General features: G+C 44.1%; 1 protein-coding gene across 1 annotated transcript in view; it reads left to right on the top strand.

Moving 5' to 3' along the window:
• LOC124044381 (ephrin type-A receptor 7-like) overlaps window positions 1-10,250 on the top strand; it is an 86,067-nt gene extending 75,817 nt beyond the window's left edge. Inside the window, exons 11-15 of the mRNA XM_046364033.1 lie at window positions 1-167; window positions 4,900-5,052; window positions 6,706-6,896; window positions 7,140-7,328; window positions 7,647-10,250. The exon at window positions 1-167 is cut by the window's left edge and continues 37 nt beyond it. Coding sequence (XP_046219989.1) covers window positions 1-167; window positions 4,900-5,052; window positions 6,706-6,896; window positions 7,140-7,328; window positions 7,647-7,761 — 815 coding nt within the window. The 3' untranslated portion in view covers window positions 7,762-10,250. The remainder of the gene's footprint in view (window positions 168-4,899; window positions 5,053-6,705; window positions 6,897-7,139; window positions 7,329-7,646) is intronic.
• Window positions 10,251-20,251: the final 10,001 nt, after the last annotated feature.

Genomic DNA, 20,251 nt, shown 5'->3' with positions numbered 1-20,251 from the left:
ACATGCTGGGGGGCGTGGCCTCTGGGATGAAGTACCTGACAGAGATGGGCTTCGTCCACCGCCGCCTGGCCGCCCACAAGGTACTGGTCAACGCCAGCCTGGGCTGCAAGATGTCCGGCTTCAGACCCCTCCAAGAGGACAAGATGGAGGCCATCTACAGCACAATGGTGAGACTACTGACTGATAGTCTATTACAAGTAAAAAAGTATATTACTAGACATATGTATATTTTTAACTAGTACTATATATTACAATGATTATAATGTTTTATTTCTATTATATTACTACCTATAGTCTTTACTGTTCACCCATAGAGGTCATCTCCAGCACACTGGTGAAGGGACTGACTGATATTATATTACTACCTATAGTCTTTACTCTTCACCCATAGAGGTCATCTCCAGCACACTGGTGAAGGGACTGCCTGATATTATATTACTACCTATAGTCTTTACTCTTCACCCATAGAGGTCATCTCCAGCACACTGGTGAAGGGACTGACTGATATTATATTACTACCTATAGTCTTTACTCTTCACCCATAGAGGTCATCTCCAGCACACTGGTGAAGGGACTGACTGATATTATATTACTACCTATAGTCTTTACTCTTCACCCATAGAGGTCATCTCCAGCACACTGGTGAAGGGACTGACTGATATTATATTACTACCTATAGTCTTTACTCTTCACCCATAGAGGTCATCTCCAGCACACTGGTGAAGGGACTGACTGATATTATATTACTAGTAAAACGTATATTACTTGTTATATTTTTTTACTAGTATTATATATATTTTTTAATAATATATTTCTACCTATAGTCTTTACTCTTTACCCATAGAGGTCATCTACACCACGCTGGTGAAACTACTGACTGATATTTACATGGTTGAAAACCGTATTGTTTACAACCTTCTTTAGTCTCACTGTGATAGGTAATACATACTGTATGTACTGGGATATGTACTATATTGTTTACATTGTTTACTACCTTGTTTAGTCTTTACCCATATAGACCACACTGGTGAGAGACCTGGGTGATATCGTCTCCTGTTAAATATATTACTGCTAAGAAATACAAAAAATCTCATCTTGTAAAAAAATGCTATAAAAATCATACATTCAAATGACAGTGACATCGTCAAAAGAAGCCCATTGAAGCCGGCGGGAGAGGTGTGCTTCTTTTAGTATTTCCCCTTTATGTTGAATCGGATGTGCAAGTGTGTGTGTGCAGTACAGACTATGATTTAAAATGCATTCTGTAATGAATCAGTGTTTCCCTGTGCTTTCTCCATCTCTTTGTCTGACTTTTTTCCACTCTCTTTTGGTTGACAGTGGTTGATTTAGATTAGATTTAGATGAGGCAGTGTGTAGGATACATTTGATTTGACTGTACATTACATGATGATTTAAGAGCAAGTGCGTTTCAAACTATGCAACAACGGGAACCGGAACTATTCTGGAGTAGGGATGAGGTACAACTTGAATGGCGATTCAGAAAATACGTTTTCCTTGTGGCACATTTTATTTCCAAAGCGTGGAAGTCGTGACAAGATAAGTTGTATAACTGAAAGGTTTTCGTTTTTTTTGTGTTTCAATTGTATTCATTTCGGTAGGAATGACTACGCTATTCTCGTACTGGTTGCTCATGTTCCTAAATGACTACTGACCCGTAGCACTCACGTCTGTAGCCATGAGGTGCTTTGAAAGGCTGGTCATGGCTCACATCAACACCGTTATCCCAGAAACCCTAGATGCACTCCACACTGCCCCTTCACACCTGGACAAAAGGAACACCTATGTGAGAATGTTATTCATTGACTTCAGCTCAGCGTTCAACACTATAGTGCTCTCAAAGCTCATCACTAAGCTAAGGACCCTGGGACTAAACACCTCCCTCTACAACTGGATCCTGGACTTCCTGACGGGCCGCCCCCAGGTGGTAAGGTTAGGTAACAACACATCTGCCACGCTGATCCTCAACACTGGAGCCCCTCAGGGGTGCGTGCTCAGTCCCCTCCTGTACTCCCTGTTCACCCACGACTGCATGGCTGCGCACGACTCCAACACCATCATTAAGTTTGCAGACGACACAACAGTGATAGGCCTCATCACTGACAACGATGAGACAGCCTATAGGGAGGAGGTCAGAGAATTGGCCGGGTGGTGCCAGAATAACAACCTCTCCCTCAACGTGATCAAGACAAAGGAGATGATTGTGGACTACAGGAAAAGGAGGACCGAGCACGCCCCCATTCTCATTGACGGGGCTGCAGTGGAGCAGGTTGAGAGCTTCAAGTTCCTTGGTGTCCACATCACCAACAAACTAGAAAGGTCCAAACACACCAAGAAAGTTGTGTAGTGGGCACGACAACGTCTATTCCCCCTCAGGAAACTAAAAAGATTTGGCATGGGTCCTACTTCTACAGCTGCAACATCGAGCGCCTGGTACGGCAACTGCTTGGCCTCCGACCGCAAGGAACTACAGAGGGTAGTGCGTACGGCCCAGTACATCACCGGGGCTAAGCTGCCTGCCATCCAGGACCTCTATACCAGGCGGTGTCAGAGGAAGGCCCAAAAAATGTTCAAAGACTCCAACCACCCCAGTCATAGACGGTTCTCTCTGTCCCAGAGCACCAAGTCTAGGATCAAAAGCCCATATCAACAGCTTTTACCCCCAAGCCAAAAGACTCCTGAACAGCTAATCAAATGGCTACACAGACTATGCCCCCCCCCCCCCCCCCCCCCGCCAACCCCTTTTTTACGCTGCTGCTACTCTCTGTTTATCATCTATGCATAGTCACTTTAATTAATCCTACATGTACATATTACCTCAAATAGCACGACTAACCGGTGCACCCGCACGTTGAGTCTGTACCGGTACCACCACCTGTACATAGCCTCGCTACTGTAACTTTTTACTGTTTTTATTTATTTTTATTTACTTATCTAATGTGTACCTAATACCTATGTTTTACTTAAACACTGCACTGTTGGTTAAGGGCTTGTAAGTAAGCGTTTCACTGTAAGGTGTAAGGTTGTATTCGGCGCACGTGACAAATAGACTTTGATATGATGTACGTACAGTACCAGTCAAAAGTTTGGACACGCCTACTCATTCAAGAGTTTTTCTTTAGTTTGACTATTTTCTACATTGTAGAATTATAGTGAACACATCAAAACTATGAAATAACATATATGGAATCATGTAGTAACCAAAAAAGTGTTAAACAAATCAAAGTATATTTTATATTTGAGATTCTTCAAAGTATCCTCCCTTTGCCTTGATGAAAGCTTTGCACACTCAAGGCATTCTCTCAACCAGCTTCATGAGGAATGCTTTTCCAACAGTCTTGAAGGAGTTCCCACATATGCTGAGCACTCGTTTGGCTGCTTCTCCTTCACTCTGTGGTCCAACTCATCCCAAACCATCTCAATAGGGTTGAGGTCAGGTGACTGTGGAGGCCAGGTCATCTGATGCAGCACAGCCTGGAGGTGTGTTTTGGGTCATTGTCCTGTTGAAAACAAATGATAGTCCCACTAAACACAAACCAGATGGGATGGCGTATCGCTGCAGAATGCTGTGGTAGCCATGCTGGTTAAGTGTGCCATGAATTCTAAATAAATCACAGACAGTGTCACCAGTAAAGCAACCCCACACCATCACACTTCCTCCTCAATGCTTCATGGTGGGAACCACACATGCGGAGATCATCCATTCACCTACTCTGCGTTTCACAAAGACACAGCGGTTGGAACAAAAAAATCTCAAATTTGGACTCATCAGACCAAAGGACAGATTTCCACCGGTCTAATGTCCATTGCTTGTGTTTCTTGGCCCAAGCAAGTCTCTTCTTATTGGTGTCCTTTAGTAGTTTTTTTAAAAACAATTCAACCATGAAGGCCTGATTGATGTAGTCTCCTCTGAACAGTTAATGTTGAGATGTGTTTGTTACTTGAACTCTGAAGGAGTTAACTCTGCTGCACAGTATAAATTCATTAGAGGTAACTCTGGGTCTCCCATTCCTGTGGCGGTCCTCATGAGAGCCAGTTTCATCATAGCGCTTGATGGTTTTTACGACTGCACTTGAAGAAACATTTAAAGTGCTTGACATTTTCCGGATTGACTGACCTTCATGTCTTAAAGCAATGATGGACTGTCATTTCTCTTTGCATATTTTTTTATTTTTATTTAACCTTTATTTAACTAGGTACGTCAGTTAAGAACATATTCTTATTTACATTTGAGCTGTTCTTGCCATAATATGGACTTGGTCTTTTACCTAATAGGGCTGTCTCCTGTATACCACCCCTACCTTGTCACAACACAACTGATTGACTCAAACAGATTAAGAAGAAAATAAATTCTACAATTTAACTTTTAACAAGGCACACCCGTTAATCGAAATGCATTCCAGGTGACAACCTCATGATGCTGGTTGAGAGAATGCCAAGAGTTTGCAAAGCTGTCATCGAGGCAAAGGGTGGTTACTTTAATGAAGCTAATATATCAAATATATGTTTATTGGTCACTACTTAATTCCAAATGTGTTATTTCATGGTGTTGTTGTCTTCACTATTATTCTACAATGTAGAAAATAAAGAAAAACCCTTGAATAAGTAGGTGTGTCCAAGCGTTTGACTGTTACTGTATGTGTTTGCATATCTAAGTATGATCATTTTAATTGTGGACTGGGCATCCTGATGCATGGCACAATAATCAAATAAATAAATAGCAAATATATAATAATCATAGTGTAGTAGGATGTTTAAATGTAGATTCTAGCATAGGCTACATGAAACATACTCATTCAAGATGTCCAGTGTCAAGTGTGGAGTTGAACATGTGAATTGAAAATCTCTCTCTCTGTTTCGGACTGTCTCTCTCTCTCTCAGCATGCGGGGAAGAGTGTGGTGTTGTGGACCGCCCCAGAGGCCATCCAGTACCACCGTTACAGCTCAGCGTCTGACGTCTGGAGCTTTGGCATCGTCATGTGGGAGGTCATGTCCTACGGAGAGAGACCCTACTGGGATATGGGCAACCAGGACGTGAGTAGAGTGACTGTCTCTCTCTCTCCCTCTACACTCGACCTTCTCCTCTCTAGTCTCTTTATCCAACTCATATCTCTCGCTCTCTACACTCGACCTTCTCCTCTCTAGTCTCTTTATTCAACTCATCTCTCTCTCGGTTGCTCGCTCTCTCTGTTTCTCTCTCATTCCCTTTGCTCTTTATCCACATGTGCATCTCTGTCCCCTCCCTCACCCCATTCCCTATGCTGTTTCCTTCTCTACCTATTCATCTCTCTCCTATACTTTCTCTTCTCTTGTGCTCTCTCTCTCTCTCTCCTCCCCGTCTTCTCTGTCCCCTCTAAAACGGTGCAAACTTTTTGACTTGGGCTAGCTCAGATCTTATTAGAGGGAAAGCCACGGGTGCTTCTCTAAAAGTCTCTTTGAGCTCTAAGTCCCCAGCATAAGTCATCTCCGTGACCAATCCTGTTTCTCTTAAGGACACCATGTCGCTTTTTGGTGGCGGTCCCAAAGTGCCACCACGATCCCCGCTCTTAGAGGAAGCCTAAAATCCCGGCAGGAAGCGGCGCTCTCTTTAAGGAAATGTGAAATATAGCTATTTTAGGAGGGTGAGAAGATTTGTCCAATCGCTCGGACCCTGCCGCTGCCGGGTTTGTGTCGATGAGGGCGTGTGTTTTGGTTCCCTTCTCCCCTCCCTCTCAATTTTTCAGAGGGATCGCTTATTTTTATTTTTTCACTTTGGAAGAAAACTCCAAACTTCGGACTAGTGCAGAAAATGTTGCGTAAAGACTTTGTTGAAGAGAAAAGTAAGAGTGCTTTTGTGCCAAAATGCCTTTGATCCAAGGCCGCGTCATGAATGGCATTCAAAGGTATTAGAGTAGATAGAGGGTTAATCAGAGTTCACAAAGTTCACACTTAAGCCAACAGCTTGTTCACGCTAATACGCTGTCTAAATCTTTCCACTAATCCCAACGATAAAAAGGCAAACTAGACGACCATGAAATGTTGAAATGAATTACTATGAACCGTCCCTCAGCTAGGACATGAACCGGGACGGTGTATTACTAGCTTACCTTTTCAATATCCAGACTTTGTGTCTACCTCTATGTTCACAGTACTAAACTCTCCGGAAGAAATGTCAAAGGCCAAGCTGGCTGAGCCCTTGAGATATTAATGCATTAAACAAATACATCGTTTCACCATTATCTCACGCAGCCCACACGCTGCCCTAACATGCCCTTTTTCTTTTTAGCTCTGATTAAATGGAAAATGTCCGCCAATGAAGAAACACTTTAGGAACACTGTTTGGTTAAATCGGAGGTCAGGACAGAACTGAAGAGGTCTGTGTTTTTAGTGAATGTGGAACATTTTCAAGGTTTTTTTTCGAAGAGCTTTTTCTCGGGAGCACAGTGTTACAACACGGTGATTTAAAGGGGGAGAATATATTTTGGGAAGTTTTGTATTTAGAAGTCTTTATGGGGGATAAATCTGTTTTTCTGGATTAGCGCTTTTGAAAGAACCTTTGAATAAAGAGATTGTTTGGGTGTCGTTTTGTCGTCGGAGATCTCCTGAAGCCACTTTAGACTGAGATGGTGTAATCGCTCACTATCAACATTTCTCCCTGTAAGTTAACACCCCTTTCTCTCCCGCCATCTCCTCTCCGTCTCGTCCTAGGTGATCAAAGCGATAGAGGATGGCTTCCGCCTGCCCGCCCCTATGAACTGTCCACCCCACCTCCACCAGCTGATGTTGGACTGTTGGCAGAAGGAGAGGACCGAGAGACCCACCTTCAGCCAGATCCACTCGGCTCTCAGCAAGAGCATCCGCAGCCCCAACGGCATCGGCTCCTCCACACTGGCACGCAGGTAGGACATAGGCCCCTGCAAACCATGCTTAACACGGGCTAAACAAGGGTCAATATACAGGCTAACAGGTAACAGACTTTGCTAGCCAACATGGGCTGGCATCGGTAAGGGTTTGTTTATGTCGTCCAAGCAGGTCTCCCACGTCCCACTCAGTTTTGATATCAGAGTAGAAATACTACCGCTTATGGTAACAGACTCATGCATCCCTTCCTGAAATCTCTCTCTCTCCCCTTCTATCCGTAGAACCCTCCCTCAGCTAGGAACCCTCCCTCTGGGCTCCTCCATCTCCCTGGCAGAGCGGACTCTTCCGTCGTTCCCCTCGTTTAACTCGGTAGGCGAGTGGTTGGATGCGGTGGACATGGGGCGCTACAAGGACAACTTCACCGCGGCAGGATACTGCTACCTGGAGTCTGTGGCCCGTATGACAGTCCAGTGAGTGGCTCTAAGTGTGTGTGTGTGTGTGTGTGTGTGTGTGTGTGTGTGTGTGTGTGTGTGTGTGTGTGTGTGTGTGTGTGTGTGTGTGTGTGTGTGTGTGTGTGTGTGTGTGTGTGTGTGTGTGTGTGTGTGTGTGTGTGTGTGTGTGTGTGTGTGTGTGTGTGTGAGCGAGCGAGCGAGAGAGAGAGAGAGAGAGAGAGAGAGAGAGAGAGAGAGAGAGAGTTGATGCACAAACATGTATGTTGCTGGTGCATCTGAATATCATGAGTTGGTATAGTCTAACTGATATCTTTGTGCTGTGGTCGTTCTCCACAGAGATGTATTGAGTCTAGGCATCACCTCTCTGGAGCACCAGAAACAGATCCTGTCTGCCATCCAGACCCTTAGAGCCCAGGTCATCCAGATGCACGGCAGAGGGGTGCAGGTCTGACACACACATACACACACGTGCAAATGGACGGACGGACGGATAGAAGGATTTTCACAGAGGAGAGAACTCGTCTCTCATCCAGATGGACAACATGAAGTGGATAGAGAGATCGGAAGAGATATCGCCACACTCCAACCACTCACTCTTCCTCCTCCTCCCTCTAAGTCCTTGGGAGCGAGGCATCTTCAAGTCATGTGATCAACGTACTTTGTCGAAAGTCATATGACTTTTGTCTGCACGCTGACCCAAATTGACTGGATGTCCGCTCTGACAACAGGCCCTGGATCAGTAGTTACAGAGACTTAAAACTACCCGGATAGAGAAGTACTGTCCACCTAAAATGTCTTGCACTGCTCTCAAAATATGGGGTAATTACATTTCCTGGATGGAGAAGAACTGTCCCCTCAAGCAGAGTGATACTCTACTATACCACTTGTCTCAGAACTGAGGTTAAAACCACCCTGGTTGAGAAGTACTGTCCATTACAGGGCTGTCCCTCTACCACTGGTCTCAGAACAGTGGGATAAGGCACTAATGGTGAAAGTTCTGTCTGTCAAACAGGGCTAAAATTATAAAACTGGTCTCAGTTCAATGGTTAAAACATTACTGTTCCGGCCGCTGAAGTGCGATCGAGTGACTGGTTCCCACAGTGTGGGCGGAGCCCAGGCCGTGTCAAGTCGTACATAGCCGACCAATCACGAGGCTGGAAAAAGACTTACCTTCAGAAGGAAACTACTGATTAAAAAACAAAAACTAGAAAACTGTAAATCGAAACCGTGTGTTTGATTGTTAATTTCTATTTAGTCTGTTACACAATTTGTCTTTTTGAAAGTTTTTCCGTTAACCGTCTCTGCTCTCCCGGTGTTTTCTCAGTGTGTGGAATGGCTAATGTCCCTTAGCCGGGATGTCAGTGGTATCATGTAGCGTCTCGCTAATATATTTCTCCTGTCTAAAAAGCATTTTCACTACATGGGTATATTGCACTGTTGAGAATAAAGGTCAAGTCTCAAGCTGACGTATCTGAAATGTATTCATATTTATATGCGTTTCCAGTTTACAGACTCTCACACAACCTGACGGGAAGAGGTTACGAGGGTCATACTTGATTTTATTTTTATTTTAATTACTAAATAATTTGTGTCATTTTGTGTTTAAGGATGCTGCAAAGCACATGTCCTTTGGTGTCAAGCATATCCCTTCCTCGCCGTTCTGTTTCTTTTGATTACAGTGTGTATCATAACGTTTTCTTTATTTTTTCTAGTTAGAGGGATTCTGTTACTGAATAAGGGTGTTCTGAACCAGAAGATATTATGAAGAGGACTTACACTATAGTATGTTGACTTTTTTCTTCTTCTAGACAGGGGTGTAGAATCATTTTGATACAGTCAACAAATCTACAGTAGTTGATATAGGACTTATACATTTTGAGTCCAGTGTCGCTGGATGTATGGTATCGATGTGTTGCATTATATATGCAGTATTGCAGTATTTCAGAATGTCGTAGAGTGATCATGTATGTTTTTTTCCGGGCCAGCAATTCAAGCCGTCATGCATAGGGCCCTGTGTTTTGGTTAATCATGTCACATGACCTGGATTTGAACCTTTTTGTTTAAAGCTTTTTCATCAAACTGTTCCCCCTTTCTTTTTATGTCAGATGGTCCAAGCGCCATCCTCAGACAATTGCTTACATTTTTGGTCTAATTATCATTTCTGGAAAATGCTTAAAATCAAGGTTAAGTGGTTAACCAAAACACAGGGCCTTAGCTATACATCATGGTTGTACGCTTAACATGTTCTAAATGTTCCTACAAATCCCACAACCCCCCCACTGTGCAGTCACAAGCCACTCGCATTTGTCAGTATTATGTATTTTTCAAAACAAGTAACATTTAATCGTATTATGAGGCATTTTTTTTATTTATATCATACTCTTGTAGCTCGCTGCAGTGCATTCGGAAAGTATTCAGACCCCTTCACTTCTTCCAAACTTTTACGTTACAGCCTTATTTTAAAATACTCCCCCCCCCTTTTTCCCCCCTCTACACACAATACCGAAAAATAACAAAGCGAAAGCAGTTTTTATGTGTGCAAATTTATAAAAAATGAAAAAGATACCATATTTACGTAAGTATACAGATCCTTTGCTATCAGACTTGAAATTGAACTCAGGTACACCCTGTTTCCATTGATCATTCTTGATGGTCCTACAACTTGATTGGAGTCCACCTGTGGTAAATTCAATTGATTGGACATGATTTGGAAAGGCACACACACCTGCCTATATAAAGGTCCCACAGTTGACGGTGCATGTCAGCAAAAACCGAGCCATGTGTTCGAAAGGATTGTCCGTAGTGCTCCGAGAGAGGATTGTGTTGAGGCACAGATCTGGGGAAGGATACCAAAACATTTCTGCAGGATTGAAGGTCCCCAAGAACACAGTGGCCTCCATCATTCTTAAATGGAAAAAGTTTTGAACCACCAAGATTCTTCCTAGAGCTGGCTGCCAAGCAAAACTGAGCAATCGGGGGAGAAGGGCCTTGGTCAGAGAGATGACCAAGGACCCGATGGTCACTGACAGAGCTCTGGAGTTCCTATGTGGAGATGGGAGAAACTTCCAGAAGGGCAACCATCTCTGCAGCACTCCACCAATCAGTGTCCAGACGGAAGCCACTCCTCAGTAAAAGGCACATGACAGCCCGCTTGGAGTTTGCCAAAAGGCACCTAAAGGACTCTGACCATGAGAAACAAGATTTTGTGGTCTGATGAAACCAAGATTGATCTCTTTGGCCTGAATACCAAGGGTCATGTCTGGAGGAAACCAGGCACCGCTCATCACCTGGCCAATACCATCCCTATGGTGAAGGATGGTGGGGGCAGTATCATGCTGTGGCGATGTTTTTCAGCAGCATGGACTGGGAGACTAGTTAGGATCGAGGGAAAAATTGTGATGGAAAATGTTATGTTTGTGCTTTTGTAGTAACACATTTCTGTGTTCATGCAAGTGACTGACTGATTGAATGTGCCTGGGAGTAATCCCCACCATCAATATCTGCAATTTGCTAGTACTTCCAGAACCTTGTTTTGAGAATGAAAGGGATATCTCAGTTTCAAGGTCTGAGCTTGGAGAGAAGAGGCCTTGTGAGGTATTGGTCTGTCACATGCATGACCTCTCCAGCTTGCTGTTAATAAAACAATGATTCATTTAATATTGGCGTTCAGTGTCCCTGTGTAGAATTTCAAAGACAAGATGAATGGAACAACGTCTAGAGAGTTCCTTGATGAAAACCTGCTTCAGAGCGCTCAGAAAATCAGACTGGGGTGAAAGTTCACCTTTCAACAGGACAATGACCCTAAGCACTCGCAGGAGTGGCTTCAGGACAAGTCTCTGAATGCCCTTGAGTGTCCCAGCCAGAGCTCCGGGCTTGAGCCCGATCGAACATCTCTGGAGAGTCCTGAAAATAGCTGTGCAGCAACGCTCCCCATCCAACCTGACAGAGCTTGAGAGGATCTGCAGAGAAGAATGGGAGAAACTCCCCAAATACATGTGTGCCAAGCTTGTAGCGTCATACCCAAGAAGACTCGAGGTTGTAATCTCTGCCAAAGGTGCTTCAACAAAGTACTGAGTAAAGGGTCTGAATACTTATATAAATGTGATATCAGTTTTTTTTTTTTTACATTTGCAAAAAAATCCAAACCTGTTTTTCCTTTGTCATTATGGGGTATTGTGTGTAGATTAATCAGGGGAACTATGTAATCAATTTTAGAATAAGGCTGTAACATAACAAAGTTCGGAAGAAGTGAAGGTGTCTGAACACTTTCCGAATGCACCGTCCACAATAGATGTTTTATTGGTTCAGTGCGGTTCATAAATGGCATGTTGTAATAGTATCTGGTATGAAAGGACTACCAGTACATTTTCTCTTTTCTTCCCCATGTATTCTCTTTCTCTCTCCCCTCTCCCTGGAGCGGTTTTGCCTCAACACCATATATAAACCCATATCATGTTCTGAAAAGATACTCCTATAGACTCACACACACACATATACATATATATACATATACATAGAAACAGTCTCAACAGCCCTGTATACACAGACACCAAACTGGACCTTTTCACTTCAGCGAATCAGTCGTTGTTGTGTGTGTGTGTGTGTGTGTGTGTGTGTGTGTCCCCCTGTTTACTCTACCATTACAAAATATGTTTACTGTAAATATGTATTTGAAAATGCAATCTATTTTTATAATTTGTTTGAAGAACAATGTGTTAAATATCTGCTCACTGTGTAGGGGTTTTATCCTTTGAATTTAGGGCCATCGCCAATCAACTTGGGTGTTTGGAATTTTAAAACCTTTTTTTTTTTTTACCTGTTTAGAAAAACAGATGGCTGTTGCAATATTGACATGTGTTATTAAAAAATCTCCAATAAGAGCAAACATTGTCTGCGTATTTCGCGTGCTTCAGGCTCTGAGCTTGATCATCTGTTCATCCTTACCCATGTGCAATTCTGCTTGATTTCCCCTTGTGAAAAGATGCAGTCAAATCAGTTTACAGAAAACTCAACTCTTTCAGTTCACCTTTTGTTCTGTTCTTCTCAGCAAACACTCTGTTCACAGCCTTTGCCAATGACTCTCCGGATTGAATCAAGGCCTTCATTGAGAAAGAGCCCTGGAATTGTGCTCAGTTGTGAATCCCGGCCTCACTCTTGTTCTAAAGGAAGCTTCACCAAAGATGGTGGATAAATGAAGATGTCTTACTCAGGCCGTATACGATTGATAAAATTGGTCTCAGTTCCAGTCTACTGTGACACCAATCAAGCCCCCAAGGACTGGAATTGCTCATACCTGGCTCAAGGGGTGGTTCTCCCATAGGCAGCAGCTGGGTCTGGTCTGCTTTGTTCATTGACTGTATATGTCTCACTGCTTCCTTCTCTGGCTCCACTTCAAGGGCTGAACTAATGTGATTGGTTGGCTGAAAGCTATGGGCACAGCTTGAGGTGACACATCAGTCGGTGGAGTTTACAGGTGAGTTAAATTTAAAAAAGGCCTTAGGGTTGGTTGCCAAGAACTCAACCAGAGAGGAAAAGGCGAGGAAAGAGGGCTAACTTGGCCCAAACTCTGTCTTCTTGTTCAGCAGTCAATGAGTGTAAAATTTGGTTAACAAAAAATGTAATGGCTTATTTGCTTGAATAGACGTTTCGTAATTATTAGGTTGTTACAAGTGTACTGATATATAGGACACTTGACATCAAATTTGAAAAAGGCCTTGCAGTAAAATGCTTACTTAGCCCTTAACAAACAATGCTTAAAACAAAAAAAAAGTTATGCAGTTCTCTACATTAGACACGTCATTCAAAACTAACAGGTCTTGTGATTTTGTTTGGAAAACACTGCCATTCCAAATGCCACACTCATTGACCGATTACCTTCACCCAGTGCTGACCTGTGGAAGCATTTATAGCTAATGTCTTCACTTAGACATCAGAGCTTGAGCATTATGAATAGGTTTCAGGTTGCCTTTCTTGGTTTGGACAACAATGGAGGCCAATTTTGGAGAGAGAGTTAGAGGGGGACGAGGAGGAGGGGGAGGAAAAGCTTATCTGTTTGTCTTCTGTACTTGTTAAGATTCACCTCGAAATCTGTATAAAAATAGAATGTTTTGAGAAAGAAATACATGTAATTTTCCCCCTTGCATTTCTGTTTATAGTGTAAATATATACTGAATATGCATACATACTGTATATATTTGTGTACATACATGTACGTGTGAGTGCCACGACAAACTGCTGTGGACTCCACTGCACACTGAACATGCAAAAGACACAAGATTAACTCAGCAAAAAAAGAAATGTCCTCTCACTGTCAACTGCGTTTATTTTCAGCAAACTTAACATGTGTAAATATTTGTATGAACATAAGATTCAACAACTGAGACATAAACTGAACAAGTTCCACAGACATGTGACTAACAGAAATGGAATAATGTGTCCCTGAACAAATGAGGGGGTCAAAATCAAAAGTAACAGTCAGTATCTGGTGTGGCCACCAGCTGCATTAAGTACTGCAGTGCATCAGGATGAGCCTGCACGAAGGGTACCATATGAGGGAGGAGGATGTCTTCCCTGTAACGCCTAGCGTTGAGATTGACTGCAATGACAACAAGCTCAGTCTGATGATGCTGTGACACACCAACCCAGACCATGACGGACCCTCCACCTCCAAATCTATCCCGCTCCTGAGTACAGGCCTCGGTGTAACGCTCATTCCTTCGACGATGAACGTGAATCTGACCATCACCCATGGTGAGACAAAACCAGGAGTGACGCTGGCCCCCACTGTTCAGGAGAATTGTGGTCTCTTGAACTCCGTAGCCAATGTGAGTAAGACTTTTAAGCACGTTAACTCTCGCAAGATCACCAGCTGCGTCCTCAGAGCATGCACAGACCAGCTGGCTGGAGCGTTTACGGACAAATTCAATCTCTCCCTATCCCAGTCTGTTGTCCATTGTTCCTGTACCCAAATGACTATCACCCAGTAGCACTCACTTCTGTCATCATGAGAGGCTAGTCAAGGACCATATCCACCTTACCATACACCCTAGACCTCCTACAATATGCTTACCGCCCAAACATATCCATGAACAACACACTACCCTATCCCATCTGGACAAGAGGAATACCTATGTGAGAATGCTGTACATCGACTACACAGCTAAGCTTTCAGCACCCTAGTGCCCCCCAAGCTCATCACTAAGCTCTGGGCCATGGGTCTGAACTCATCCCTGTGCAACTGGGTCCTGAACTTCATGACAAGCTGACCCCAGGTGGTGAGGGTAGGCATCAACACCTCCGCCACGTTGACCTTCAACACGGGAACCCCCTAGGGGTGTGTGCTTAACCCCCTCCTGTACTCCCTGTTCACCAATGACTTTGTGGCGACGCACGACTCCAACTCAATAATCAAATTTGCTGACGACACGACAGAGCCTTATCACCAACAACAACAAGACAGCGTACACAGAGGAGGTTAAAGCCCTGGCCGAGTGGTTCCAGGACAATAACCTTTCCCTCAACATCAACAAAACCAAGAGCTGATTGTGGACTACAGGAGACAGATCAGAGAGCAAACCCCATCCACATAGACAGGGCCATAGTGGGGATGGTTAAAAGCTTCAAGTTTCTCTGCACACACATCACTGAGGACCTGAAATGGTCCCATCACATCGACACCGGGGTGTAGAAGACACAACAGTGCCTCTTAAATCTCAGGCGGCTGAAGAAATTTCGGCATGGCCCCTAAGAACCTCACAAACCTCCACAGATGCACTATTGAGAACATTCTGTTGGGCTACATATATGCCATTTAGCAGACGCTTTTTTACATCACTGCCTGGTACGGCAACTGCACTGTCCTCAACCACATAGCTCTTCAGGGGGTGGTGCGGTCAGCTTAATGCACCACGGGAGCATTCTGCGTCTAAGGAAAGCCAGGAAGATCATTGCGGAGCTCAGCCACCCAGGTCATGGACTGCTCACTCTGCTACTGTCTGGCAGACGATACAGGTGCATCAGAGCCGTGACCTGGAGGCTTGAAACTGCTTCTATCACCAGGACATCAGACTGTTGAACAGCCGTCACTTGCCAACTTCCTGCCCGGTACTCTGTCCTACACATTAGAGACTTTTTGGCACGCATACTCTCACACACTCACTCACTCAAAATACAGACATGCTCACACACCTCATACAGAGTCCTGCACACATATACACTCACACACACACATATTCGCCCATACTCACAAACATACACACACAGCCAACGCTGCTGTCCCTTATAAACACAGCAAAAAAATAAACAGCCCTTTTTCATGACCCTGTCTTTCAAAGATAATTCGTAAAACTCCAAATAACTTCACAGATCTTCATTGTAAAGGGTTTGAACACTGTTTCCCATGCTTGTTCCATGAACCATAAACAATTCATGAACATGCACCCGTGGAACGGTCGTTAAAACACTTTCAGTTTACAGATGGTAGGCTATTAAGGTCACAGTTATGAAAACTTAGGACACTAAAGAGGCCTTTCTACTAACTCTGAAAAACACCCCAAAAAAAGATGCCCAGGGTCCCTGCTCATCTGCGTGAACATGCCTTAGGCATGCTGCAAGGGGGCATGAGGACTGTAGATGTGGCCAGGGCAATAAATTGCTATGTCCGTACTGTGAGACGCCTAAGACAGCGCTACAGGGAGACAGGAAGGACAGCTGATCATCCTCACAGTGGCAGACCACGTGTAACAACACCTGCACAGGATCGATACATCCGAACATCACACCTGCGGGACACGTACAGGATGGCAACAACAACTGCCCGAGTTACACCAGGAATGCACAATCCCTCCATCAGGGCTCAGACTGTCCGCAATAGGCTTAGATCAGGCTGGACTGAGGGCTTGTAGGCCTGTTGTAAGGCAGGTCCTCACCAGACATCACCGGCAACAATGTCGCCTATGGGCATAAACCCACCGTCGCTGGACCAGACTGGACTGGCAAATGGGATCTCAATCCTATTGAGCACGTCTGGGACCTGTTGGATCAGAGGGTGGGGGCCGTTCCCCCCAGAAATGTCCGGGAACTTGCAGGTGCCTTGGTGGAAGTGTGGGGAAACATCTCCCAGCAAGAACTGGCCAAACTGGTGCAGTCCATGAGGAGGAGACGCACTGCAGTACTTAATGCAGCTGGTGGCCACACCAAATACTGACTGTTACTTTTTATTTTTGACCTCCCCTTTGTTCAGGGACACATTATTCAATTTATGTTAGTCACATGTCTGTGGAACTTGTTCAGTTTATGTCTCAGTTGTTGAATCTTATGTTATTAACATATTTACACATGTTAAGTTTGCTGAAAATAAATGCAGTTGACAGTGAGAGGACATTTCTTTTTTTGCTGAATTTATAGAGAGACATTAAATGATGGACACTTCATTTATCTTGTATACAGTTTTCCACACTGTGTATTTATATAGTGTATTATATAGTGTATTCTCAGCCTCAATCCCCAAGCACTGACTTGCCAGGAAAAGTCAACGAGTAAGGAGAGAGAAGCAAGGAAGAGCCTTGGAAGGAAATTTAAAAAGTGGGAAAGAGAAAGAGCCACAGAGATTGAAAAAAAGAGCGAGTGAACAAAAAAGAGAGGGCGAGAGAGGAAGTGCCGTAAAGTCTTGAGTGACTCCCAGCTGTGCGTCGGTAAGGGACGCCTTTCTCTCCTTCTCGCTGACTCAGTAGATTAAAAAGTCCACAAAGGAGAGAGAAGAGTCCACTTGCAGTTCAATGGTTGAAAGAAAGTGCACCGGAGCTCAAATTAAGCCCTGTATTGTGGCTGGGCATAAACAAACAAGGGACAGTGTGGATCCACGAGTGTGTGTGTGTGCGTGTGTACAGTGAGCTAAGGGCCACCCTGGCAATTCTAGGTGAAAATGTGCGCACACACTCGCTCACTGGGGAGGATAGAGACGTTGAAGCTTTAAAGAAAGTGTAAGAGAGAGAATGCTAAAGTATGGTTATTGGTTGGATAGATGTGAAAAATGAAGGAAATGAGGCAGAAAAAGACTGAACTGTCCTCCTGTATCTCCAGAGAGAAAAGACTGAACTGTCCTCCTGTATCTCCAGGGGGAAAAGACTGAACTGTCCTCCTGTATCTCCAAGGAGAAAAGACTGAACTATCCTCCTGTATCTCCAGGGAGAAAAGACTGAACTATCCTCCTGTACCTCCAGGGGGAAAAGACTGAACTATCCTCCTGTACCTCCAGGGGGAAAAGACGGAACTATCCTCCTGTATCTCCAAGGAGAAAAGACTGAACTGTCCTCCTGTATCTCCAGGGGGAAAAGACTGAACTATCCTCCTGTATCTCCAAGGAGAAACGACTGAACTATCCTCCTGTATCTCCAGGGAGAAAAGACTGAACTATCCTCCTGTATCTCTATGTAGAAAAGACTGAACTATCCTCCTGTATCTCTATGTAGAAAAGACTGAACTATCCTCCTATATCTCTATGGAGAAAAGACTGAACTATCCTCCTGTATCTCTATGGAGAAAAGACTGAACTATCCTCCTGTATCTCCAGGGAGAAAAGACTGAACTATCCTCCTGTATCTCCAAGGAGAAAAGACTGAACTATCCTCCTGTATCTCCAGGGAGAAAAGACTGAACTATCCTCCTGTATCTCCAAGGAGAAAAGACGGAACTGTCCTCCTGTATCTCCAGGGGGAAAAGAGCAAGAACTTCACTTATTCTTAGAACACTTTATTCCTTTCACATCTCTTATACTTCTTGCTCTCTTTTGTACAAGTACATCAAATAACTAAGACGCATTATGGCCTGTAGTGCCTTGATCTGATCATGAAGCCCTCCTCATTCTCTCACTTTTTCTGATGGAAGAGACACCATTCTCATCAAATCCTCTCTCTCTCTCTCACACACACACATCCCTCCCCAGTGTAACCCCCCTGCCTCTTTATCCAATTAGAGGGCACAAGTTCAGTCCTACTAAATCACAACTTTCCAGTGAGCTCAGATTAAACTCTGTGTGACCGCCATGTGGCTTGGGAGCTCCCTCTCTCCTTATACTACAGTTATCACTCACTCACTCTTTGTCATTTGGTCAGTCAGTCAGTGTCTTTCCATCTGTGGATCTTCTTGGATCTATGCTTGTGTAGTAATTGCTTTATTTGACTCCCTACGCTCATCTCAGTCAATATCTCCATGCTTCATCTCTCCCTTCCTCATTCCATCTCTCTCCCAGTGCCAGGAAACAACCAGAGCCAACAATCCCTTCATTCTCTCTACTCTATTTTTACTTCCTCGTCATTGTGTGATCTTTCCTCTCATCCTGACAGATATGGGATTTAAAGAAGGGCCATCCTACAGTGTTTTTGTGCTCAATCTCACTCAGTGAAACAGCAGTGGATAATTACATTAAACTGACACGTGTCATTTCACCCTTTGGTCAGGGAGGGTATTTGTTTGATTGACAGGAGGAAGTTGTGACTGGGCTTGAAACACCATAGATGATAGAACACTAAGATGCTGTTTAGAAAGGTGTCTGACACTGCCACTTGGTGGTGGAATTGTGTATTACTCACATTGCAAACTATTTTCTGCATGCCCTGTACAGTACCTTTGGAAAGTATTCAGACCCCTTGACTTTTTCCACATTTTGTTACGTTCCTGCATTATTCTAAACTGGATTGAATAAACTAAATCCTCATGTACACATAATGACAAAGCAAAATGTTTAGACATTCTTGCAAATTTGTTAAAAATAAAAAACAGAAATACCTTATTTACCTAAGTATTCAGACCCTTTCCTATGAGATCTGAAATTGAGCTCAGGTGCATCCTGTTTCCATTGATCATCCTTGAGATGTTTCTGCAACTTGATTGGTGTCCACCTGTTGTAAATTCAATTGATTGGACATGATTTGGAAAGGCACACACCTGTCTATGGAAGGTCCCACAGTTGACAGTGTATGTCAGAGCAAAAAAAACAAGCCATGGGCTCCGAGACAGGATTGTGTCAAGGCACAGATCTGGGGAAGGGTAACAAAAAAATGTCTGCAGCATTGAAGATCCCCAAGACCACAATGGCCTTCATCATTCCTAAATGGATGAAGTTTAGAGCCAGCAAGACTCTTCCTAGAGATGGCCTGAGCAATAGGGGGAGAAGGGCCTTGGTCCGGGAAGTGACCAAGAACCCGGTGGTCACTGACAGAGCTCCAGAGTTCCTCTGTGGAGACGAGAGAACCTTCATGAAGGACAACCATCTCTGCAGCATTCCACCAATCAGGCCTTTATGGTAGAGTGGCCAGACGGAAGCCACTCCTCAGTAAAAGGCACATATTGGCCCGCTTGGAGTTTGCAAAAAGGCACCTAAAGACTGACCATGAGAAACAAGATTCTCTGGTCTGATGAAACCAAGATTGAACACTTTGGCCTGAATGCAAAGTGTCACATCTGGAGAAAACCTGTTACTATCCCGATGGTGAAGCATGGCAGTGGCAGCATCCTGCTGTGAGGATGTTTTTCTTCTGCAGGGACTGGGAGACTAGTCAGGATCGATGGCAAAGATGAACAGATGAACAATGACTAATTTAATATTTACTTTCAGTGTCCCTGTGTAGAATTTCCCCGACAAGATGAAAGGAATAAAGTACAGAGAGATCTTTGATGAAAACCTGCTACAGAGCGCTCAGGACCTCAGACGGTTCACCTTCCAACAGGACAACAACCCTAAGCACACAGCCAAGACAACCCTGGAGTGGCTTTGGGAGAAGTCTCTGAATGTTCTAGAGTGGCCCAGTCAGAGCCCGGATTTGAACCGTATCATTTATCTCTGGAGAGACCTGAAAATAGCTGTGCAGCGAAGCTCTCCCATCCAATCTGACAGAGCTTGAGAGGATCTGCAGAAAAGATGAGAAACTCCCCATATACAGGTG

Source organism: Oncorhynchus gorbuscha, linkage group LG09, assembly GCF_021184085.1.
Source record: "Oncorhynchus gorbuscha isolate QuinsamMale2020 ecotype Even-year linkage group LG09, OgorEven_v1.0, whole genome shotgun sequence".
Taxonomy (NCBI): Eukaryota; Metazoa; Chordata; class Actinopteri; order Salmoniformes; family Salmonidae; genus Oncorhynchus; species Oncorhynchus gorbuscha.
This window is presented reverse-complemented; position numbering and strand designations above follow the sequence as displayed.